This window comes from Falco peregrinus, chromosome 6 (genome assembly GCF_023634155.1).
Source record: "Falco peregrinus isolate bFalPer1 chromosome 6, bFalPer1.pri, whole genome shotgun sequence".
Classification (NCBI taxonomy): Eukaryota; Metazoa; Chordata; class Aves; order Falconiformes; family Falconidae; genus Falco; species Falco peregrinus.
This window is the reverse complement of record NC_073726.1, coordinates 21,142,947-21,168,643: the sequence shown is the minus strand read 5'-3', so window position 1 is coordinate 21,168,643 and position 25,697 is coordinate 21,142,947. Positions and strand designations below refer to the sequence as shown.

The following is a 25,697-nucleotide window of genomic DNA, read 5'->3' as shown; positions in this document are numbered from 1 at the left end:
TCAAACCATTCTGTGATTCTATCATTCTAAATAATAGATTTCAAAAATCATTTGACATCACTACAAACACCCATAATTTACAATGACAAGTCCATCCTGAAGCATGTGCCTTAATTCCAGCTACCTACTCAAAATACTTCCTGGTACCAGCAGGCAAGCTATCCAAGAGGATAACAATTTGGTGAAAACATGACAGAACGAGGTGGTAGCAGAGATGTGTGCTTTCTGAAAGGAGGTGATCTGAGCTGCTACCATTCAGCTTATCATCTGTGCCTCAGTCAAGAGGCCTCAGTCTTCGAGCATGCTGGAGAGACCCCAGCAAGCTCTACCGGCACAGCATCCAGACCCCACCAGGCGCTACCAGCACAGTGTCCAGAGCCGCCACGCTCACCCTGACATCGCCCAGGACAACTGGTGGCACAACCTTGTCTCTGCTTTCCCTGCAGCAACTACAGCACCTTGTTACTTGGAAAATTAATGCCAAAACATTACTAAGGGAAGAGATGGAAATGCCTTTGTTTTACTGAAGCAGGTATTGCTGCTCTAAGAACCTCTCATTTTGCATTTGGGCTACGACCATTAGCTGATGCTGTGCCCTCTCCCCTCCTGTGCTCCTCACCCGCACCATCTTCAAATGCACATCAGCTCTCTCCTCCTAATGCCCTCCACAGTGCACAGCCCATCCCAAGCACTCGCTGCTGCCCATCCTCAGCACACGCTGCTGCCAGTCCCAAGCACGTGCTACTGCCCACCTGGAGCACACATCACTGCCTGCCCCAACCATGCCCTGCTGCCTGGCGCATTGCTGCCTTCCCCTAGTCACTGCTTGAGACTCCCCTCTGACAGCTCACTACTCGTTACAGAAATCAATTTTGTAAAACAATGGGTATAAAAAAATAAAGGATGCATTTCCATTGATTAACCAGTAACAATGAAGAGCCAATCAGAAGCAGGGAGGATGATTTTGTTAGATTAGCTGGCTGTTTAATTAATCAACCAAGCCTTTAACAATGCCGATGACCTGTGAATGTCAGGACACATTTAGAGAAACAGTGGTCTACAGCAAAACATAAGCCAAAAGCAGTCATGGCCTGTTTTATTAAAACTAGCATTATCAGGAAAAGCATGACTTTTAATTGGCTGAAAGAAGTTGTCCTTGTATTGAGAACTGTAAAATGACTGGATCATGGGAATGGACTAGATGCCATGTTTTAGAGGCGTTGTTTAATATTGCTTCATGACATCTCGTCTGCATGATTTTAATTAATCACAATTGTCATGGATATACCACCATTGTAACTGTTGAGGGCTGAAGAAACACATAGTAGCAACAATAAATAATGTCAAAGACCCGAATAGAGGAATGAGGCTGGATGGCATCTGGGGTCAATCAAACAGCGAAGATATTAAAAGGAAATAAGATGACACTAATAAAGGTTGCATCCTAAATAAGCACAATGTTATACCTCCAAGTATACACTATCGCAAGTTACACCGAAAATGCAGCATGTTTCTAGACAGTAAGATGAGACTCAGCAATAACTAATCCTCTTTTGTAAAACTTCTCACATGCACACACTCAGCAGAGGAGAGAAACTATGCAAGTTGCTACGCCTGATAATGACCTACACATGAGACATCAAATTATGAATATATTTACCATCAATAAGGGGGGGGAGGGGTGTGTGTATGAAAAAAAAAATGTTGTGGATATACTCTGTCAGGCACTGAAAATAGAAGAGAAATTACCCCCATCCAGCTCTAGTTCAGCTTCATTTGGATCACCAGTCCCTAAATTAATCTGTGCCTTGATAAACAAGTACTAGTAGTGGGAAGAAACACCATTTAGTTTTAGTTGCTGGTAAACACCCGCAGTGCTCTCGGAGAAAAACCCAGCAAGCACAAGCAGCCAGCTCGGGCCTGGGCAAGGCTAACACCAAGGCAAAAGGCTTGAAAATAAAGCACCACCACAGCTCCAGGTTTATGATCCCCTGGAAAACAACACCCCCAGGAGAAAGGACACCACTGCTTCATCCCCTCCACCAGCACGATGCTTGCTTTTGGCACATTAACACACTTCTTGTGTTGAAACAAGGATTCTGCCTTGCAGATACCAGCTGTTCGGGACCACAGGACCGCCAAGGGTCTGCGGGGAACAGCTCTGCAGTCCTCCATCATGCTTTACACTGCCCCGTGGGATGGCCAGACCCCCCAGGGAAACCTCCCCAGCAGAGAGGTGAGACAACCTGCAATGTCTGCTCAGCACCATCAAAAAGACGGGGCATTTCCAAGCGCCACAGTCCCTTTTTGTCCCAGGGCAGGGAAGCAGGGCATGACTGCTGCTCTGCCAAAGAGGTGCGAGGCACTCAGAGCCAGAGCACAGAAGAGGCACATCTCTATACACGCAGCCCAATACTAGCAGGCAGCACCACCATGCTAACGGGAACTGTGAGTGGCTCCAAGGCTGGGATCCAGCCCTTACAGCTTGGGGTGGCTGATCCTGCTCTGTGCTGCTTTCTTGCTCTGTGCAAAGAGATGCGTGTTCAAGGCTACTCAAATTTGCCTTTCAGGATGGTCAGGAAGCCAAGGCAGCCTAAAGAGTGGGAAGGTAGCCTGGAGCCCTTTTGCTCCTCATTTCCCAACTTCATCTGCTTTGTAGGTTTTTCTAAACAAACACAGCCTGGCATCCCTACTTCACACACATGAGGAGAGAAACGTCTCTCCAACAGGAACACTGCAAGTGCCCAGAGAAAATACTGGGGACTGGGATGGCTCACTGCTGCAGCAGCAACCCTGAGGTCATTGCAGCAGCTGCAGGAGCGGGGCACAGCAAGCCCTCTCCGGGGAGCTTCGAGCACAGCACTGCCGAGGGCTGCTCCCCCGGGGCAGCTGCAGGACAGCCATCTGCAGCCCAAGCCTCTGAGCCACCAGGGCCACCATGGGCAGCTCGAGCCACTGGGGACAGGCCGAGGGACAGCAGACCCTACCCACCAGCAAAGGCAGCTCAGCACACATAGTCCCAGCCACTGCGATAATGGGGCCGACAGTCTTTTACAGGTCTTCTTGGGGAAGGACACAAGCTGGAAGGAGATCCAAACGGAGCTCTGTGATGCTTAATGCTCTCTGATATGGATGAAGTTCATTTCTGCACAGCAAGTCGTGCTGGAATGAGAGAGCCCAGATCCCAGAGCTGCTCCTTAGCGAGTCCTGGGACTGAGGAATGCTGCGTACCCACTGCTGTACAAATTTCCTTAGTAACGTAGCACAGTGACTGGCACCGCGCTAAAACCTCGTACAGAGAGAGCAGATGATGAGAAAAAGACAGCACCAGAAAATAAGTCTTCCCAATAGCCAGGAAGAGTAAACCATGCTTTAATCTCCTATAGGAGCAAATAACCTGCTTTCTCGGGATATTTGGGATGAAGAGTAAGCATCGATGTGACTAGGCTGGGAAAACGCTTACTGAATCTTTTAATTGATTTGGTTCTTGGATTTGGAGCTACATTGCAAAGCCATTACACCACTGAATGACTCAAGTAAATGCATTCAAGATGACGCATTAATGTTAGGACTCTTCCATATCAGCAAAGTACCAAAAAGAATGAAAGGAATTCAGAAATCAGTTCATACTTGTTAGTTAATCTGAAGTGACCAACAGAAAGAAAGATAAGTAAAATAAATAGTAAAACACAACTACTTTAACAGATCACTACCATGCTGTACAGTTACAAAGACAGACAAACAATTTATGGTTATTAGTAAAACTAAATCAATGCACAGCCTTTTTTATGCTATGTATTAACTGGAAAAGAGCTTACACTGAAATGCAACTTCAAGCAGGAAAACAGAAATAGAAATAAGAACATTTGCAGGCTAGAAAATTTGTCTTTGTGTGTGTCCACACAACACCTAGCATACTGACGCTGCAATCACAAATGGGAACCTGGGCATTGCCATAAAGACATATCAGCATCTCTGACAATTATGAATCCATAAACCAGGATGATCAATTAAGGTTGCTGCAAAGCTACAGGAAAAATTTGTAAGGTGCCTTGGACTCAAGTTACCAACAGCAAGTGTGGGCTCTTCTGTCCCATATTTCGTTCACTCCTGGAGCAGCCGTTAGCTCCGCCAGCGGGCTGCAGTGACCTGTCCCATTTTCCTCCCTTGATTGCTGCCCCAGGCGCAGCAGTGTGACTGGCACCGGTGGGCTGCACCGCCGCCCCAAGACCAAGCCACAGGCTTATCAGCCCACCAGTCAGCCCCACCTCCCATTACAGCCACCCTCATGCTCACAGCAGACCTTGTTCTTCATCCTACAGGAATCAGTTGACCAAATCCAGTGACATAAAAGATAAAATTTCCATTTGTGAATGGCCGAGAAAGGAATACTGCTCTGAAGCAAAGCCAATGGTGTGCGCTGTCCCTGGGACCAACAGGGTGTGACACTGAAAGTTCATTAAACTGCTAATAAACTAAAAGCCAAACTGACAACAATACCAAAAACTTTTTACTCTGTAGTTTGCAAAAATATAATTTTATAGATCTAATTCCATTGCTTTTTGAGAGAAGACATTAACAGCCTGGAGACGAAGCAGGAGACTCTCTGATATCAAAGACATGCTTTTTCTCAAAATGTTTATATATTCTGCTGGGCTTCTCTTCAAAGAAACAAGCAGCTAAATGGGTGGTCACAACACCAAGAGGTCCCATCATCAGTAGAGAATGGGGGTAGGCAGTAGGACAAGCTTTGAAATTTTGTATATACAAGCTAATGTGGAAATTAAAAAGTGTGACTTGGAGATCAAGATTTCTGCATCAGAGAGCGATGAGTAACTTGGATGCACAATACTGCCAGCCAGGCAGAAAACTCAGCTTCCTGTAGCTGAAAGAAAAAAAATGTAAATGCAAGATATATTCTAAAACCGTAGTCTGTTACCTCTTTTGTAACTGCACCGCTGACTTTGTAATCTGGGATTTAACATTTTCTTCTCCTAGCACGAAGCTCATGTTTTCACTCTGAGCTTGCCTACCATGTAAAGTGGATTTGGGCAAACCAGAACCACACTATTCCTTCATGGGTGGTGACCCCCCGTAAACGGTGTTGAGAACAAATCCTCTGGGGCCTCTGCAAATTTAGGAGCCCAGGAATCGGGGAATGCTTGCTGTCAAGGTACAGAGATCACCCAAGGTGACCCATGGTCTCCGGGGAGCATAAGACATCACAGGACACCTGGGACCACTGAGAAACGGGCAGCCAGCGTGCCCTGGGTGTGCACAGGCATCGTCCCAATGCCCAGCCGCAATGTGGTGGTAACTAATGAACAAACTGGATTTTTGTGCTTACAGCTCACTCACAGATGGATCCCCACAGCTCCTGCCACATCCCAGCCGGGTCCCATAACCAAGGTGAGGAAAGACATCTCCCCAAAGGCTTGCTACCCCTTGCTCTTCTGGCAGAGGCAGCACTGCCATTGCCATCTGCAGCTGTGTGACTGCCCAGGTATGAAGCAAGAGGAACTGTTCACTGTGAACTCAGCTGATACAGCTGAAGAAAAGGGATGGGATTTCAGGCCCACCACTCATTCCTCAGGTTGGGAGAGCTTTGTCTGCTTCTTCCAGATATATGAATATGTCTAATGAAGGATAGTGCTGCTCCACAACCCTCTCCTGTCTCCGACAAGAAGCACAGAGTAGACAAGTGGCCTGAAGTTCTAGAAAAAAACCCATGCTGCCATAAAGATATCTGGGACAAGACATAATGAGGTGGGAAAAAAGGAGGGAATCCACCACAGAACCAGATTCTATGGGATATTTGGCAAGTGCAAGCTTGAACATCTTCAGATCTACAGTTACTTACAACCTACTGGCAAACTGTCACCTTTGACATAATCTCACCTACTACAGCAAGAAGGACCTTCACACACTTGGCTTGCACAGTCCGTCCATCCACACACCCACGCACAACATTGCAAGTTTTTTAAAAATATACTCTCTAACTAAATGCATTAAAACTTTCTGACACAGCTAGAGACAGTCAGAGTGGTGCCGGGCAGTGAACTCATCTCCAGATCTGTACATGACACACACTCCAATTCCTCCCTCTTAAAGCCTTCTTCTGTTAACTTCTTGTACTGTGTTTGATCCCTGCATGACACTAAGACAGAAATAATTTCAATTATGTTTCTTCGGCACTTGTGCATGTATTCATTTTTAAGGTATATGATTCACAAACCCTAACCTCAGGCTGAGAAATTCAGTCCAAGCTCGCAGAGAGCCCCTTGCTGCATGCCCAGGTCCCAGCGTTCCTCCAAAACCCTGGGAGAAAGCAGCATGAGTCACCTCATCCATGCTTGATAAAACTGCAGTCTGAAAACGAACAGCATGCTCTAGTGTATTACACTGAGTCTCTGTGAAACGTGGGCAACAAAGAACTCTAACAGTGTGTACTTTATGAAAGGTTACCTCATAAATTTATTATTACAATTCAATTAACTTACTGAGGGAGGGGACGAACGGCACAGCGGGAGCTGAGGCTAAGCTGAACCCGGTGTGAGTGAAGCGATCCCCCCTCTCCCTCCCACGAGTGCAGCGCTTGCAGATGATGCGTGGGATCAGGGAACTGGTCCAACGGTAATGAACCCCAGAGTCCTCAGCACTCCAGACATACGCGCAGCTAAACCCAGAAGTAATCCATTAGCAGATCAGTTCCACAGACATCAACAGCCACCGCCAAGCCATTAGCAGAGAAAAACCCTAAGTGTGAAAGTGCATCAGGAAATTTTTCAGACGTAATTTAAAAATTCAGGGACACTCCTGAGGTCCCTGCAGGTACCACGTGAGTGCTGAGGAGCCCTGGCCATGCTGAAGCATGTGACACCCAGGGAAGGGTCTGCAGAGAGATCTGGACAGGCTGGAGCGATGGGCTGAGGCCAACTGTAGGAGGTTCACCAAGGCTGAGTGCTGGGTCCTGCACGTGGGTCACAGCCACCCCACGCAGCGCTGAAGGCTGGGGGCAGAGCGGCTGGAAAGGTGCCCAGCGGGTGCTGGTCAACAAGGCATGAGCCAGCAGTGTGCCCAGACAGCCAAAAGCATCCTGGCTTGTATCTGAAACAGTGTGGCAGCAGGATCAGGGCAGTGATCGTCCCCCTGTACTCGGCACTGGTCCAGCAGGATGCTTTCACCTTCGTTACCACGCCTGCACGGGACCACGCATCTCGGCACAAGTGTACCCCACTGAGGACAGGCTCCGCGGCAGCCACCGGGGACTTTGTGCCCACAGCAGCCAGGCTGCTCGGTGGCACCAGCAGGGCTCAACCCTTGGGTCCCTGGCTGGGCTGCCCCAGGAAGGAGGGGGCATGACATGTGGGGAGGGGGCTGTCTGCCTGCCTGTCCCATGGACACGGGATGCTACCGGCAAGGAGGGCCTGTGCTCCTTACAACAGGGTGCTCTTCTTCCAGCCCCACAGTGTTGTCACAAATCCCTAAGGGCAGCGATGCTCCTTCCTCTGCTCGCACTTCCAGATCTGCCATCGCACGTTTTCCTTGCATGCAAATAGAGTCGGCGGAGGTTTCGTGAAGGAGTGGGTCTGCAGCGCTGTTCATTTTTACTGTAAATTTCCAATAATTTAAGTGGGTTTTTTCACTGAAGACTTCATATCCACCTTTTTTTGGAAATGCTGATAAATAACTTCAGATGTTTATTTCGATCTGGGCATCTTCAACACATCGGGTGTCATGTCACAGTGCTGCCGGGCACAGGAATGCCAACAGCTCAGCAGCTGGAGACAGCAGGAAGCCTCCTCTTTTTGGGCTGATCCACAGAGAACCATACATTAAAAATGAAGCTAATCTCAGAATTTTCCACCAACCCAGATTTTAATAAAAATAATCTCCCCTGGAGATAGCTGTAATATAAAGCTCCAATACTGCTTCTCATACTGTGGGCCATGCTTTCTTTCCAGTAACTGTGAATTATGGCTCAATTATGTTCACTTTGCCCTCTAAGCACAGGCAAGGAAAGAGAGGGAGGGCTGCCCTTATGTCTTCTTTCTGAAAAAAAAATAAGTGCATAGCACAAGCTTGTGACTACTCCTGAGCTCCTCATCGCATGCACAAGGAAGACCTCATGCCCCAGGTACAGTACATTTTGCAAGCACTTCCCCTCCAAGGACCTGTGAAATCCACCCTGCGCTGTCCGTGTTGTCCGCAGACAAACCTTCAGCTCCCAGAGTGGATCAATGGTTGAATCTTCAAGCTACAGAAGCTCTGGCAACCACAGGTCTGCAACTGCTTAGGGGACACAGCTCACAAAGACAAGAGAAATGCCCATTTTGACAATTTAGCCCGAGAAAAATGTGTCCGCTATAATCTTCATGCCTTGCTTACTGTTAAAGTTTTCCTCCAGCCGTTCCACTAGCAGTTACGTGCTCCCCATGCCCCACTGAGCCGCCCAGTCCCCTGGCCCCCAACCCCACCACCCCCCTCAGGGCAGGTCCTCTGGCCTTGTCCACCTTCTGCCCAGAAAGCCAGCTCATGGGACGGGGAGCCAGAGAAGTAGCAATCATTGCACAGATTGACAGTAGAGACTTTGCAAGAAAAGAGGTTTTCTCTAGAAAGAGCAACAGCAAGGAGGAAAATTTCCGTTTTGGTCAGCGCATTCGGTCCATGATAGGGACACAGCTCAATCACGGGCAGAGCCCCTCGTGCCGCCATGCAGGCACCTTTCCTTGCTCCAGCTGGGCTGGAGGACAGCATGCTTTCCTCACTGGGAAAGGAGAAGCCACAGAAACAACCCCGTGTCCTACAGCTCACCTCACAAAGCTGAAAGCACGGGAATAATTAATCCAGAGCATAGGACACAGGCTGCGTCCAGCGTGCCCTACCACAAAGCTGGCTCTGGCATGAGACAGGGATGGACACAAGCATCAGCATCTTATCCAAGGATTCTGGAGGCCCCAGAGTGAACCTGACAGGCAAGAATGAAATGCGGGGCCCCTTTATATGTTAAAGACACCTTATGAGCATGCCCAGGGAAGCAAAAGCATAATCCATGTTAATGAGAGAAAAATTCTAGCTCAGCTATGTGCTCATCATCGGCAAAACCTCTTCTCATTTCTCTCCATCACTTAAAATGGGTGCCATTGCTGTCTCTGAGCCTCCAAGGAGGAGCCATGACTCTTCGACTCAGCTCTTGCACTGATGACGCTCAACACTGGTTCCAGCACCCACCCTTCAACAGCGAAGGGCACATCCTAAACATCAGGGTGAGGTAACTGCTATTGACCTACTTTACAGACAAGCTCTCTGCGAGGCTGAACAGCATCACCAAAAACACGCATGAGCCGTGAACACTCAGCTCCAGGAAAAATTTCACCCCTGCTCCCACACCCTCTCCCAGCAAAAACATGACAAACAGGGTGTCGCAAAAACCTGCTATGCTCGGCACTGATCGATGGCGCAGCTCTGGGAGCTCCAACTGCTCGCCTTTGCCCCCTCCTCCTTGCCCCTGTGCCCTTGCACCAGGACTGCCCACGCACCAGCCCAATGCGCTTGTGATGGCAGTGCTGGGGACCCTCCGGCGCCGTTCCCGCGTGGGAGCCCCGCTCTGCCCAAAGGGAAGGATGCAAACTCAGAACAAATGTGCAAGATGGAGGCATGTGTCTCATTAGTCAGTGTCATGTTCAAACCTTCTCAGAGCAGTTCTACGAGGAAGCAGTTGACTGGAGAGCAATATGGGCTCAGAGCAGTGCACGGCAGGGATGGTGCCAGGGAGCCACCTGAGCTGGTCCCCAGGACCCACAGGCTCTTCCAGAGCTGTCTCAGGCACTGTGAGGAAGGGTTCTCAGCTCCCGACTGCCCCAGGACTAGATAAACCCTGCTGCCAGAGACAGCCTGTCTTTTTTCAGCCCCTAAACCAGAGGAAGATTTGGGCACCCCCAGCTGCACTCCCAGCTCGGGCATTCCCGCTCCAGGGACTGAGCCCAGCCAGCCCTTGCTGTATGCAAATAGCCACCCCAGCCACCCCACTGCTGGGGACAAAATGCAGGAACACAGCGTGACGCCCCACAGCAGGGTCCTCCTGCCCTCCCTGTGGAGAGGACCCAGCCGCAGGAGCCAGGCTGTGCGCGCCAGCCACCGGCCTTCGCAATAACCAGGGGCTGGCAACTAACTGGCCTCAGAGCCTGAGATACCCTCCCTGCTCTGAAGAAGGTCTTTCTACACCCGGTCCGCGTCAGGGCTGTGAAATGCTTGCAGAGCAGGACCCAGGCAGAGCTGCCTGCCTTGCCCTGTTGATAAGCAGAGGGTTGAATCCGCTACGCTAGCGCACACATGCATATTTACGCGGCTTTCTTTAAATCAAGTTTGAACAGTTTTATGCAAATACATTGCATTTATTCAAAACAACTCATTAAATAATTCACCCACAATGTCCCAAAGGATGTTGCACAACACTTGGCAGCTAAACTTCGCAGTCCCCAAAATAATCAACCACAGCCACAGATCCAACGCAGTGACCCGCAGCTCTCCTGCTTCAGGCAAAAGCCTCCCTCCATGCACATAATAAAGCAAAGTGGATTGATTTAAGTCAAAGTGATCACCAATTTTAACCGTGATAAATCAGCTGGCAGAAAATCTGGATATAAATAATCGAGTCTGATGTTGTTTTGCACTGGTGGTCCTAAGCTATTTTCCTAAAGAAAGGCTGAGTCGGATCAATTCATAACCATTACGTTAGATTAATTTGCAATTTAATACAGACTTTACAACCAAAAGTGCTTCTTCCTAAGTAGATACACTGTAACTGTATGCATCTATTTAAGCAATTATAATGTAAAATATAAATTCAATTTTTTAATTTTACCCGAACACTTTAGAAAAGAGTGAGTAGCGTATTTCTTAATAGAAGATGAGTAGGTTTTGACTTGTGATTTTAAGTCAAAAGCGTACTCAGATAAAAACTGACATTAAAATATGTTCATTTAGCACGTCAACATATTTCTTAGTACTAACAAATTAAATACAACTACTCTAAACTACCTGTGCTGGATTCATAGGAAATGTGTACACAACCAAAGTATCTCTTGCAACTACAAGCAACAGACATAAAAAGGGACTTTTACTGATAGCTACTTAAATTGTTTCTTCATGGCCATCAAGATCTTAGAGCTGATGGGTCTTGCCCACTTGAAATTGCCTTTCATGGCTGGAGTGGAAGAGGGGAAAGCAAGTTCTTTGCAGCTTTCTCAGCCTCCACCTGGCTCCTGCCTTCTGGATCTGCTCACCCTTGAGCTGAACTGGCTGGAATAAAGGAGATGCACTGGTTTATGGTTAAAAGCTGGGTTAGTATCTGCACTAGCTTCACATACTTAACCAAGGGATTCTTTGAGATCACTCGTTTGGTTTGCACTGACTGACTGCCCCATGGGTCGCAGCCCCCTGAGCCAGCACCGTAGGGTTGCTCCGTGCGTCCCTCCTGCCTACTCAGCTTGGTGTAAGGGACATTGGATAAAATGCAATGGTTCGTTACACTGAGGATCGCAGCCCACTGTTCCATGGATCCTACCGTCTGGATGCTGGTAGACTGCTCCAATGTTTGCATTAGTAAAACAGACACACAAAAAAAGCTACAAAGGGACTTTAAAATATGTCACGCTTGGTGCCGCATTCAATAGCGTACAGTAATGAAGCATGGGGATGCACAGTGAATAAAAAAGGAAAAAAAAGCGGAACAGCTGCCTCATTCATTGAGCACTATTAATCTGATCTGAAAAAGGCCGGGTTCCTATGGAAAAACAATGTGCAGCTTGTAATCAAAAAGCATCTCAAAGCATGTGCATAAGTGGTTTGATTCTCCCCTAAAAGGGGCGAAAAATCCAACACAACTATCGACAGCTAGAGACTTCTATAGCAGCAGAAAGCGGACGCATTGGCCAAGGATCAAAGGTTTTGGTGCAGGTTTAGACTATTCCAGAGGTCAGCTCCTGACCTCCACATCTTCCCTCTGCAGCAATGAAGTTCAGTTTTCTTTCCCCCCACACCCCCCAGCTCACATCGCTGGGACAGAACAAAGCATGGAAAAAGGAATTTTAGGGTCTAGGTTGTACTGGGAGACCAGTGAGAGGGGAAGCCTGGGGCAGGGGAGAGGAACCTGCGTGCTCAGGAGCGGAGGGGCTGGTGCCGTGGCCATGCTCCTGCGCCTGGGGAAGGCAGCAGAGCTGTGGTGCAAGCCCTGCTTTCCTCACTCCTCTCTTTTCTGCCAGGCTCCCTCCCCTCTCCTGGCACAGAAACAGCTGGCTGCACAGGCTGGCTCCTGCATCTTCCTCCTCCTGAGGAAGCCACAGCGGTGTTCCCATGTGGCCTCAAGACACAGGACGCTCCTTGGCTCTTGGTGTGGTAAAGACCTTTCCATTCCTTGACTGCAAAATTACCTCAGAGAAGATAAAATGCAAGAACATGATGTTGAGCTCTTTATTCCTGCTTTGCGATAGCAGTTAAGCTGCACCTAAGCACAGTGCGGTGTGGGTGGGTGCATATTTAAACAGTGGGCACCATCCGCAGTGCCAGGAGCTCACCACACATCCCTGGTGTCAAACACCTGGTGCAAAAACCAGTGCAAACACCTGGAATAAAGCTGGACACCACCTCGCTCACCTGCCCAGATCCAGCCCCGGGCAGCACAAGCGCTGGACCTGGCTCCACGTGGAGCAGGAACGAGCAGCCACCATTCCAGCAATATCTGTGGATGCCATTTTCCACCAGATCCAGCTGAACGCCAACCAGAAGAGCAGGAAGGCCTGCGTTCCCCATGAAGGAGGCAGTTCACAGACACGTCAGGCTGCTGCTGCAGCCAAAGGGAGCCCACTTCCCTGGGCTCCACCAGTGCACACCGGGCCGGTGCAGAGACCTGCTGAGGGTTAAAGCCAGCGAGGAAAAAATGTTATTTTAACCTATGGCAGCTCCTTCATCTGGCTTTAACATGATTTAAAAGGGCAAAGAAAGATGTGCCAGCACACAATGGAGAAGAAAAGCCCTTGGAAATCTCGGGGAGGAAGTCTCATCAGCTGTACACCACTGCTCCTCTAGATCTTTCTGAGCTATTTCAATAAGCTCCAGCTCTGATAGTTAGCAGCTTCCTAAGTACCATTCATTTGCAAGAGGCTCTTATCTCTCTACATATACATTTTTTTATGTGATGTGCTGAGCTGTGATTCCTTGGAACAAGTTTTCCCTGCTTCCAGTGAAAAAGTAAATAGAAAACCTGCACCTCGTTGCTCTGTAATTACAACCATGGTGGCAACTGGCCATGTGGAGGGCGGCCAGTGCTGCCCACCGGCTGCTGCAAAAAACGTTTTCCCATGGGAAATATCCCAGGTTTGGTCAGATATCTTGCAGAATTTCAGTGCCAGCACAGCCTGCAGACAGAGGGGATTTGGTGATGGCTGGAGGCACTTTTCTGCTCTCCTAGGATTATTTCTGTATTGCCACCTTTTCCTACCGCCGGGCCCCAAACAAGGTTGCAACTCACTTCCAAAGCGCTCCCACCACAAGACTTTGGGAATCGGTTTTCAAATGTGTTTTAATGATACAGACCCACAACTCGTAACTATTTCAGAGAAACGAACCTTAGCTTGGGCATGTTTCTGTCTCCTTAAAAAACAGACTATAATCTCATAAATCTTGTGGGTGTTTTGGATAATTTTATCCTGGGTCTCCACCACCCCCTCCCACCAAGCAATGCACAGCCAAAAACTGAGCTGAAATGGCTCTTCCCGGAGGATAAGCAGCTGCAGGCCAAATGCAGGAGCAGGCAGGAGAGATAGAAAAGCTCCACCAGAGTTAGGAAGGATCTCCAGGGCCTTGCACATCAGCCTTCTCTTTCCTTTGCCCAGGCTCACACTCCCACCCCACGCAAGGGCCAGCGCCAGTGTGCACCAGCAGCTCACACAGATCAGGGTTAAAAGGAGGTGGGGAGGTTCCCAGGTTATCAAACTCCAAATAAATTGCTATCTTCAGAGCCACCACAGAGCCCAGGCTGTCAAACCAATTCCCTGCCCTACAGCCACAGTACGGAATGGGTCCCTGGCACAAAACACCAGCACAGCCCTGACAGCGGGCGTGTGGAGCTCCGTGCTGGGCATCGCTGCTGCCAGCCGCCAGCCCAGCTCCTGCTGCTTGCCCGGCACAGCTGAGCAGGGAGCAGGACCATGCCCACAGGCTGGCACTGGCAGTGACGAAACGTGCCATGCTGCCGGCGTGCTGGACCCTGGGCTGCAGCCCCACTCTCCTCTGGGTTCTGCTCAGCCCTGCTCGGTCACAGCCCTCTGTCCACCCCTACCCACCCACCCACTCTGTTTTGGACAGCCCACGGAGCAGGGTTGCCCCCCAAATCCAGCCCTGCGGCGCACTGACACACACGAGGGCAGCCGGGAGTGGCCGGGGGTTACCAGCAAGTGTCAGATCCCGCGGGAGATGATCCCTGGAGCCAGAAAGCAGAGTGGCACTTGGCAGCCACACAGTCTGCAGGGAGTCACTGAACACAGAGCACGCTGGCTCTGCCCCCTCGTGAGCTCAGCACCATGCAGTCCTTAATTACACCATCACACGCTGCTGCTGTTCAAAGGCTACACCGCCGACCGGATGATTTTTCCTCCTCCTTTGATACAACGGCAGCTTCTCATATTTTTCTGTGCAGCAGCAGCTGAGCGCAAGGAGGGATTCTGTGCAACTGAGTGGTCCCGTGCTGATTCATATCACAGAGTATATAGGGCAGATCTACCCAAAGTCTGCATGTTAACTACATCAACCCTGGTGTCAGGGGGTCCCGCCGGGAGCCGGGATGCCCCAGGGTACAGTGCCACCACAGCCCTGGGAAGCTTCTGCTCTGCCAACACCTGAAGCCACCCCGGGAGCAAATGGACTTGGGACAGCAATTTATGTAAAGCATACATGCCAGCAGATTTTCACTATGATTTTTACTACTGAATTGTTAACCTACAACAAATGTTAAGAATAGTTTCATTCGTCCTTTTCATATCAATTGCTTCCATGAGCTCAGCATTTCTGTCTGCTGAGGTGTCCGCAGTCAGCACCATGTTACTCAGCACGTGGCATCTCCACAGCCGTGCAGGATAAAACTCTCCGTAGCTGCAGGAGAGAAGCCAGCATGCGGGATTACACCTTGCCCAGGAAGCCAGAGCAGGCTGCAGGCAGGTCTGCTGCCATGCCCACTGTGCGGTGCTGCAGTGGCCCTCCCAGCTGCCTCACACGAGCTGCTGAGCATCTGCAGCTGCCAAGCCAGCACAGGCAAACCCACCGCACCTCTTCGCATATAGTTAAAAGTCCGTCCTGTGTCGTGGACAATCACTAGGGGACAGGGCACATGGCAGCAGAGCAAGAGGCTTTGGTGCTCCCTGGCTCAGAAGAGATGTGTCCGCTGTCATTTCCTACACATCCCTGTGTCTTTTCCCTCCTTTTCTTTTAGGGAGAGCAAACAGTGCAGCAGGTAGCACATTTTACAGAAAGAGCCTTTTTATTTACAGCCACAACAGTCCTCCTTTGCAAATCACCTCATCAGAGAACCAGTGTCCCTTGTCCTACAACCCCTCTGCAGCACACAAAGCCCCATCAGCAAAGGCGCTGCAGCCCCCTCCCCACCCATCCTGTGCTGACCACACTGTGGTGGCAGCATCACCACAGTGACAGTGTGTCACTGTGTGGCACTCCCCTCCAGGCAAAGCTGTGTGCAGTCCCCATGCCTCCACTGCTGGTGGGCAGCTCACTTGGCCACAGCTTGTGGCCACCGCACCCCTCACCAGGCTGCAGACACGAGGTTGTTACTGCTTGCAGGATGGGCTGCAGCCGCACTCTCGGGCTTGTGGGACAGCGAATTCAAATCAAATCCCAAATGAATGGCACGCCACACCGTCTCTTGGCAGCCTGCCTTCCCACCATCAGTCCTGGCTAAGCAGAGGTTCAGGAAAACTTTGCCTATCTCTCTTCTATAATAGGAAAATTTATTTCTTCACTTCCCTTGGGCTTAACAGAAGAATCGATGCTTTGTGCACTGGTTGTCAGGCTCTTATTTCATTTGCATTAAGGAGATAAGTCCCAATATTAACCTGAAGTATCAGGTGACTGGGAAGAGGTGTGAGGGCAGAGGCTTTTCTGCAGCCACAGAGGGAAATGAGCAACTCCATCCTGCAGCAAAGGGAGGCCCTGGCCTCAGCAGATTGCTCAAACAGCCTCTCACCAATGGAGCTGGGTGGTCTCACGCCTCCAAGGCCCTTGGTTGAGGGACATTTCCTCGCCAGTCCCCAACACATCACCAAAGCCCTGCATGAGGAAGGAGCCCTCCAGCAGGACAGATGCCAGCAGAGGAAAGACATGCCAGACCTCGCTGCCTGGACACCACAGGACAACCTTCCACAGGATGTGAATCCTTCAGCATCACCCAGGCTTTCCTGGCTGCAACACATCAAACGGGCCATGCTTCAACATGATCCCCTTTGCAGATGAGACCAAATTCTCCCTAGGGCTGCAAATCCACCTTACCAACTGTGATCCTGCCAGTTTGGGAACTGATGATCTGGCCTGAAAGCACCAAGTCTGCCACCACAGGGCTGCACCCAAGCAGATGCCATGAGACGGTGGCTCCTTCTCAGCACTGCCTGCTCTGCCAGTACCGGTGAGGAGCAGAGCCCATGTTCTCAGCATAGCCACACAGCCATGCTCACCCGCCTCCCACTGATGGACAGTCCCTCCAGTGTCCTCACCGTGGCTTCCCTGCACAGCCCAGACCCACCTCACATGCTCTGGAATGGCACCCTGCAAGAAATGCATCCACAGCTCCATGCCTCTTCAACACAAACAGCTTTCTGTCTCTCCTCCCAAATCAGCATCTGCCTCTCAAAGGGTCTCTTTGCTCTCAATATCACTCTTCCCCTCCACTACAGCACAAATTGTCCCTCCTCCTGCCAGGCCACCAACTTGACCTGCCCAGACTTCTCCACCTGAGGGCTCCCAGCAGAGCAGCCACCCCTTGCACCCGCCATCCCCCAAAACCTGCTTGCAGGAGCTGGGCACCTCTGGGTGGGAGAAGCAGGAGCTGGGGTCCCATCACAGTGGACTCCATGGCAGGCTGGGCAGGCCCAGGCACCTCCCAAAGAGTTCAGCACCCACACACATGGGACACTGCTACGTAGGAGTCCTTTGGAAACTGCTAGTGGGAATGGAGGTCAAGAGAGGAGGCAAGGACCCAAAACTGGAACAACAAGATGTACCCATCTTGTGGCACTTTCCTTTTCCCAAACACTTACCTTGCATGCCTCAGCTGTCACAGAGAGCTCACAGAGGGGAACAGGGGACAGTAAATTTGGGGGCACCATGAAAAATATCCAGCTCCAGTAGTGGACTCACCTGCCAGGGACCATGCAGGACAGAGGACCCCAGGCTGCAGGGCATTGCGTGGCTCCTGACCACATTTCCAGGCACTCCCCAGCACAGGAGCAGCGTGTGCCAGCAGGAGCCAGGCACCGCTCTTCTCCCACAGCCCCAGCCTCTGCCCCTGCCCAGGACAGTCCATGGGTCCAGGCTGTCCCATACCCATAAGCTCTGGGAACCCTGCAGCTCCCTGGGGCAACTCTGCCTGTCAGAAAGGAGGGCCATTTGCAACTCTGTTGGTCAGTACTCTGAGGGGTTTATAACCTGTTTATGTCCCCAGCAGAGCTCTTCGCCTACACAGCAGGAAATACTACCAGCTACTTCTGCATTGTGATAAATAGTCTCCTCTTGGTCATTCAGATGTGTTCCCTTCCCCTCCAAGCACACCCCTCCCCGGTCTCCACCCACCTCTCTGCATCTCACCGGTCTGTGCGAAGCAGATGTGTTCTGTTCCTCCTGCACTCCAGGTTCCATTTCCCAAGTTGTCCGTAAGGGTGTAGGGCAGCTCGGCTGCTCTTCCCTGAGCTCAGAGCCTGTGCAGGCAGCTCAGACAATTTAATCTCAAAGTGCTGGGCCATCATTAGGATATAAACAGTGATGTGCCTGAAGAGACTGCCTTTTCAGAGACAAGGTCACAGCCTCGGGTGGAGATTTGGTCTTAACAATGGAAGCCACTAACAGTGAATTCAAAGGCTTTCAGCTGAATAAACACATGCTGGAGAGTTGCAAAAGGAACCTAAGAGAGGCTTGGAGACAACTCCAAGAGACCTGGGAAACTTGACTTGAAAAGTCAGCTGCTTCACAGTCTAAAAATCCACCTGGAAGCTCCAACCGTGACAGCAGACACGAACTTGAATAAGCTGAACTTTGCCCAGATGAAGTCCTGATCTCTGAAATTGTGGCAGCTAACAGAGTCTGACTTGTTACTGAAAAGCCACCTGTCCACCCTGTGCCCGAAGATCCCAAAAGAGACAATCTCCACCGTCAAGCAGAGCTTGCTATAGCAAAGCCCACGGCACGTCAGCCCGTGCTGCAGCAGCCAAGCCAGACTCAGAAGCCCAGAGGTACCCATGGGAGGAGGGTACGGGGTCGCTTCAGACTGTACAAGGGCTGGAGTTCAGTGAGCAAAACCCCTTCAGCACACCAACCCCTTGCTGGCACCACACAGTCCTGGGGAGGCCAGTGATCCCTGTTGTGGTCCCATCCCTCCTCCTTATGTTTGTGTTCTTCCCAGAGCAAGCAGGGAAGAAAGCCTCTTCTCTTGGATGATCCCTGATCCATGTGCCCCGTCACTCAGAACAACTCAGCCTCTGGACAGGTCCAGGGAAGAAGATGCAGAGCCAGGTCAGAGGAGGCCAGGAGTGTTCCCATTACAAGGCAGAGAATCTGACTGCCCTTCCTGCAGGTGCGATCAAGGTCCTGTGCCTTATCCCTGCCTATGGGATATCCTTCCCTCTCCTCAGCCCACCCGAGTCCCAGCCTGCACCCGCAGGCTGTGAGATCCCTCCCGGGGTGCAGACACTAACCCTGGCCTGGGGCAAGAGCCCCACACAGACCCACAGAGTGGCCAAAGTGTCAGGCCCCCCGCGGGCTGTCCATCAGGGAGGGCCACTGCCATAGCAAAGCCAGACAAGCAGAGCAGCAAAAGCAGAGGAAGGACACCTCTGGGAAGACGCCTGTGCCTCGGGGCAATCCCTGCCCTGTGGCTGCACTCAGCGGAAGAACAGCTCAATAGCAGCTCCTCTGAACTGCAAAGCCTATCCCAGCCCAGGGAAAAGGGTCTGAGAAGCCAAGAGATTATGCCAGGAGAGGGGTCCCCACCTGGCCTGAGAGACAGTGTGCCACAGCTCTGCTGCGCCACAGCAGCCCAGGGAAGGGGAGCCAGGCTCTGGTTGGACACCAGCGCAACACCCACTAACTGCAGGGAGAAGCAGGACCCATTTGGGCCAGGAGCAGGAGCAGGGAGGAGGTTTAGGATCCTCACTCTCTCCAGCTGTGTGAGATCGAGGACCCATGCCCTGTAAGAGGGTAGCAGGCAGGGAATACACACAGCTCTGGAGCATCTGTCCTGTGAGCTCCTGCAAAACACAGCAAACACATCCCAGAGTGTCTCATGGAGGAGATGGTGGTGCGGTGGCAAGCCCAGCAGTGGCAGATGGGACAGGCTCAGCTGCTCATTTTCCCCATTTTCACACAGGTCATGCCCCCATCTGCTTGGATGTCACCTTGCAGACAGGGACCAAAGCTGTCTGTTCAAGGCATGAAGAATAAGCACCGTGAGTGCCTAAATTACAGAGCCGATGTATGGGGGATGATGCACAGGAGGCTAGGGAAGTTCAGGGCCAGTCATGTACAGCTCTTAGGGATATATGCAGTTAAGCCAGCTTGATTTTTCCTGCCTCCCATTATTTAAGTGAAGGTACTTCAGCTAGCACAGAAGAGGAGTTTGCAAAACAGGCAGTTTCTATTTGGGAAGTCAGCCCCCACCTGAACCATAAATGCAACAGCTCTCTGCAGACACTGCCTTGGTCTGAAAGAAAGAGATGCCCCCGACACCAGCCTGAGCATGGCTCTGTGCTGGTGACAGCGCGGGACCGCTGTGCAGGCAGCAGCACTGGGTGCCCAGCCTGTGGGGCAGCCAAGGGTCTGACAGAGCAGCTGTCACACCGTCCTGCTGCCCACCAGCGCAGACTGAGCAGAGCCCATCCCTGCTCTGCAGGGAGCCTGCACCCACATCTGCTTCCGCCCTGCCTCTCTGCCCAGGGGAGCAGGTGCCACAGCCTCCGACCCCCATCTGCATCCCATGAAACCCAGTTCGTGCTGCCCCATGTGACGGGCAGCAGGGACAGGGCCGGGTGGGCAGCCCTGCCCTCCCAGGAGCACCACCTGTGCGCTCCTGCTACTCGAGTAGCTCTGCAAAGCTGGAGAGCCCTGGGCTGCGGCTGCAGCCAATTCCTCTGCACATCAGCCGGGCTGTCGGTGCGCAGGCTGCGCTGGCTGGGATGCAAGTGACATGCTGCCCTTACTGCAGCTGGCAGCGCTGCCCCCTGCCCCCCGACTCCCCACAGCACCCTGCACGTAGCCGGAGTGCTGCCCCCTTCCCCCAGTTCCCCACGGCACCTAGCCCCCTGCCCCCCGGCTCCCCATGGCACCCTGCCCGCAGCCGAGGGGAGAGATGCCCCCAGTCCCCAGCCCCAGGGCAGCCGGCGGGTTGCCCCTGCGGCTCCCACCCCCAGCCCAGGGAGGCTGCACTAGAAACATTTGCACCCTTCAGCGCTCTGATGTGCATCTGCCCCTCAGGCAAGGGAGATCTGGGAGGCACATTCCCACTTTATCCATGCAAATATGCTCTGCTTCGCAGGCAGCCGCATTCCCTCCCCTGCCTCGGGTGATCTTTGGTCTGGCAAGGCTGAGCTGCTTCCCTCGGACTCTGGGACTATCCCCTGGCTGCAGTGCAGGACTTGGAAGGAGGAAGGGGGGGCGGTTTACAACACACCATCACACCGACACATCACACACATCGCTGCTTCCTCCGGTGCCCACGCACACTCCCAAAACAAACTAAGCCAGGGAAGGGAGGTGCAGAGCAGTGCCCAAGGAACAGCAAAGTGGAGAGGTGGGTGCCATGGCAATGGGCTGAGTAAAGGCCCTCACTGGCAGTCCCTGGGCCCTGCCCTGTGCTGCATCACACAACGGGATCTGGGCTGAGGGCTGGAGCAGGGTGAGACCCGGGTCCGTACATCAGCTTGGGGATGGATGTGCACAGGGATGGTGGAGGAGGAGCTGATGTGCTGGGGCCAATACAGCAGTGAAGGGAAAGAGCATACACTGTGTCCCCAAGAGCCTTGCTCACAACCCCAGCAGGGGCCAGGGCTGGAGAGAGCAGAGAGCAGCTGTAAAGCCCTTCCCGCAGCGCAAGGTCAGTCCTCACTAGAGCAGAGCATCTGTCTGATTCTTCGACAGCAAAGGCAGCGCTGCCTCGCCTGCCTCTCTCTGCTGCTGCCCGGTGCTTGGCAGCTCAGCCTGCAGAGCTGTGCCTGCGAGCATGCGAGCACCTCAGCCCCAGCACCACCGTCCTCTAGCAAGCTCTCTGGCCCCAGCTGCTACCCCTCCGCCACCGAGTAGAACCCCCATGCCAGTCTCCAAAATAGAACTCTTTCACCACCAAAGAGGAGAGCTCTCACTTCTTCTAGTCCCCTCTACCCCCAGCAACGCTCTGCTCGCCCCAAGTCTGTCTCATCTCCCCCCACCCCTAACCCCCAAGGGGCACCTCCTCTCCTGCCCGCAACGCCTTGCCTCAGAGCACAGGCTCGCTGTGCCTCGCAGCCCACCCATCCCAGGCAAGATGCTGCTCCCAGCACCACCCCTAACGAGCACTCCTCCTCAGGGCCCCTGTTACCGCAGCCCAGCCCTTCAGCGAACTTTTTCCCTCCACTGACCAGGCTGTTTCCAAGTTCTCGCTCCCCCCAAGCACCCCATCCCCGGATGACCCCCAGCATTGCCCCACAGGTAACTACCCACCACGATACCCACGCACACTGCCCCACATCACACCATAACGCTCATGCCCTCCTGTGTCACACCTCGGCACCTGCGTGTCCTGCCTTGTGGCACCGACACCGTGGCCTGGCACCCCGTCCGGTGCAGTGGTGCCCCCACACACACCCCGCAACCCGCTGCGCCGCACCCGGGCCTGACGCCCTGAACCCGCCGCGGTCACGTCGGCACCGGCGCACCGGCGGGCAGCCCACGCACACCTACAGCTCGGCACCGGCGGGAGCTGCCCGCACAGCCTGCCCAGTCCCACTGGCCCACGCCGCCAGCGGGCGGGCGGCCATCGGTCCCCAGCGCTGCGGCTTCGTGCTCCCGCAGCCCGGCCCAGCCGGTGCGGGTGCTGGAGCCGATCCCGGTGCCGGAGCCAGCGCTGGAGCGGTGCTGGTACCGGTACCACGCCGGTACCGGAGCCTCCCGAGCTGCGCCCACCCCCCGCGCCCAGCCCCGCTGTCCCCCGCGCTCGGGGCGGGCGGCGGAGCGCAGCGCGGTCCCGGGCCGATGCGGGCCCCCGGCGGCGGGAGCGGCCCCGGGCTGCAAAGCCGCGCTGCAGCGGGGCTGCCCGGGCCGCTCCGCCCGCCGCTCCGCCGGGCTCTGCGGGGGCACCGGGGAGCGGGGCAATGGGGAGCGGGGCAATGGGGGGCGGGGGGGGCACCGGGGAGCGGGGCAATGGGGAGGGGGGCACCGGGGAGCGGGGGGCTGGGGCAATGGGGAGCCGGGCAGCAGGGCAGGGGGGAGCCGTCCTGCCGGGGCTGGGGCCGGCCGCCCCCCGCCCGCGGCGGTGCGAAGTTTGCCGGGTGGTGCCGGGGCGGCAGCCGTGCGGAGCGGGGCGGGGGCCGCGCGGGGTGCGGGTCGGGGCCGGGGCCAGGGCGGGCACTCACCGTCTGCTGGAGGTCGGGGATGCCGATGCGGACGACGATGGCGCCGGGCGCGGGCTCCTCCATGCGCGCCGGGGCCGCCAGCTTGGGGGAGCGGGGCCCGCCGGGGCCCCGGGCCGGGTCGAGCCGCGTCTCCTCCCGCAGGCCGGCACCCGGCTCCCCGGCGGCGGCGGCGCGGGGCTGTCGCTCCGGCGGCGGCGGCGGCTCTGGCGGCGGCGACTCCGGGCTCTCATGTTTGCTGCCGGCGGGGCTCAGAGGCATGCTCCGTGCGGCGCGGCGGGGCGGCCGGCACCGGCACCGGGGGCCGCGCTCACAGCCCGCCCGGGGGCCCTGCGGGGTGAGGAGAGGCGGTGAGCACGGCTGCGACCCGCGGGGGCACTCGGCTGGGACCCCGCGGGGGGACCCCGGCAGAGACCATCCCCTGGCAGGGGACCCCCACAATGCACATGGGTACTGCGGCTGGGACCCCGGCAGGGGCCCAGGAACTGACTCCCATGCTGCACACAGGTGACCCTGAGGGACCCTGTGGGGAGACACCAGCAGTGACCATCCCCCGGCAAAGGCCTGGGAGAGAACCCCCCCACTGCACATGGGCATCCCTGCAGGGACCTCCCCCCCCCCCCCCTTTCCCCCAGCAGGGACCCCCACACTCCACCCAGGCCACCCCCACAGGGACTTCATACAGGACCCCTGACTGCCCCACACAGAGCTCCCCATCTTGGGGCCCTCGCCCAGGAACCCCCGACCAGCTGTGCAGTAACCTCGCAGAGGCACCCACACAGGATCCCCCACGGATACGGATACGTTCCCACAAAAGATCCTTTTGTTGAGACCTTGCAGAGGACCGCCCTCACCCTACATGGGAACCTCCATGTCACAGACCTCACCGAGAAGCCCCACAGCACACTATGCAGGGATCGCCACAAGTGCCCCCCCCCCCCCCCCCCCCCCCAAAGGGCCACCTGCCACTGCATGCCCTCCCTGGCCCCCACAGCGGGCACAGCCCCCATTGCAGTGACTCCCACCAGCCAGCCAGAAGGGACCCTTCCTCACCTCGGCATGGGCCTGCCCTGGGTTCACCCCATCCCAGGTGCACGGACACCCAGAGCATCTGCTCACCCAGGGAGGGGTCACCACACAGTGCGCACTACAGAGCCAGCACAGAGGGTCTGGACACAGCACCCTAGGAGAGTACGGGTTGTCCCAGCTTCTGGGGCCTGCTCTGCTCCTTTGATCAACTGTCTTCTCTCCACACAACCACCAATGCCTGCAGTTCATCCCAGTGCCCCTGTCCCCCATCTGCAACCATCATCCTCCATCTTCACATCTGCACCAGTATCTCTGGAGGGCCTGCCTGGCTCCTTCATCGTCTGCCATGGGGGGACTCATAAGGGAGGCTGGACATTAGCCAGACAAGCAGGTGTGACTCGTGGGGTGCTTAGCACTATGCCTGTCTCTGGGTTTTACAGGGAAAGGTCTTGGTTGTGGCCCAGTAAACTGTTAGTGCTGCAGTTGGTGGAGCGCTGCCCACTGCGAGGTCCCCAATACCCCTGCTTGGAGGTGATCACCACCCAGCACATGTCTGTGTGCACCCGCAGCCAGTCAGACTGGCCCTTGGGCTGCAGGCTCCAGCACCACCTCCACCAGCCCACTGGGCAAGGAGCTGGGACTGTCTCCCAGGAGTTTCCAGAACTGGCTTGTACTTGGACAAGAGGATGGAGCTGTGCCCTTGTGCCCAAGTTTTGGGAGTGGGAGGACAGCTGACCTGTGTTTCCACCTCAGAGACCTGTCTGAGCCAGAGAAGCCACGTGTGCACACACTGGAGCAGTGGTGGCCGGCGCAGCTACCGTTAGCTCCAGCACAGAGCAGAGACACAGGCAGCTGCCACCACGAGCTGCTGTTTGTGCCAGTCCCCCCAGCAGTGGGGGCTAACTAAAGCCAGGAGGACCCTGCCTGCCCAGCAAGTCCAGCCCTTGCTCTCAGGCAGGGGCTGGCCAGTGACTGCCCTGCCAAGCACAGATGGGATGCTGGGCTGAGCCCTGCAGGACTACGTACGGGATTGTGTCCGGTCCATCACTGGCTGGGATTCAAGGCTTTAATCTACATGACAATCCTGAAACAGAAATAGCCCCCAAACCACTGAGAGCTGGAAAGAGATACGCTATGGCCTGGATCTGTCCAGGAAATGACTAATGGCTCTTCCTTTGGTCCTCCCATCCTAAAGCCGAGGGACTGCACAAGGCAGGCATCGGGGAGAGCCTGACTCTGCCAGGGCGGCTAGCCCCCAGCAACTCTCCCAGCTGGAGCAGTACCTGCTGCAAATGCCTTGCACCAGCAGAATGGGCGAGACAGGCAGAGAAGGCTGCATCCACAGACCTGGAAGTTTGGGGTCAGAGTGGGAGTCTAACAAGGTCCTAGACCATGAGCACTGCAACTCTGTGGCACAAGCCTCGGAATGTAAATCAAGGTTTGACCATGACAAACAATGAGATCAGCCCAGGAGCAATCATCTGGTCTCTGGGTTCCTTCAATCCACACCTGCACCCCTGTGCTGGAGAATCACAGGTCCTGTCTGTCTGCTGTTGCTTCACAGATACAAGGACCAGGGAAGTGTCCAGCTCCCCCTGCACCCTGCGCTCCCATCACCCAGACCTCTCAGTGCTGCCCTGGCATGGGTCAAGCCTTTGTGCCTGGATGGGAGGACCATGCCAGTTTCAGTCATCCCCTGCAAGTCCCTTAAGGTATGAGAAAACATTCTTTCCCAGCAGCAAAGCAAGCCAAACCCATGCCTTTCCAGGGTGCCTGTCCTGCAGCAGCTCTCCTGCT

General features: G+C 54.1%; 1 protein-coding gene across 1 annotated transcript in view; it reads right to left on the bottom strand.

Annotated features, from left to right (window-relative positions):
* Nucleotides 1-25,697, bottom strand: part of SHANK3 (SH3 and multiple ankyrin repeat domains 3) — a 368,446-nt gene that overhangs the window by 321,276 nt on the left and 21,473 nt on the right. The window contains 1 exon segment of the mRNA XM_055807431.1: nt 22,875-23,201. Within this exon segment, the coding sequence (XP_055663406.1) occupies nt 22,875-23,132 (258 nt within the window). The 5' untranslated portion in view covers nt 23,133-23,201.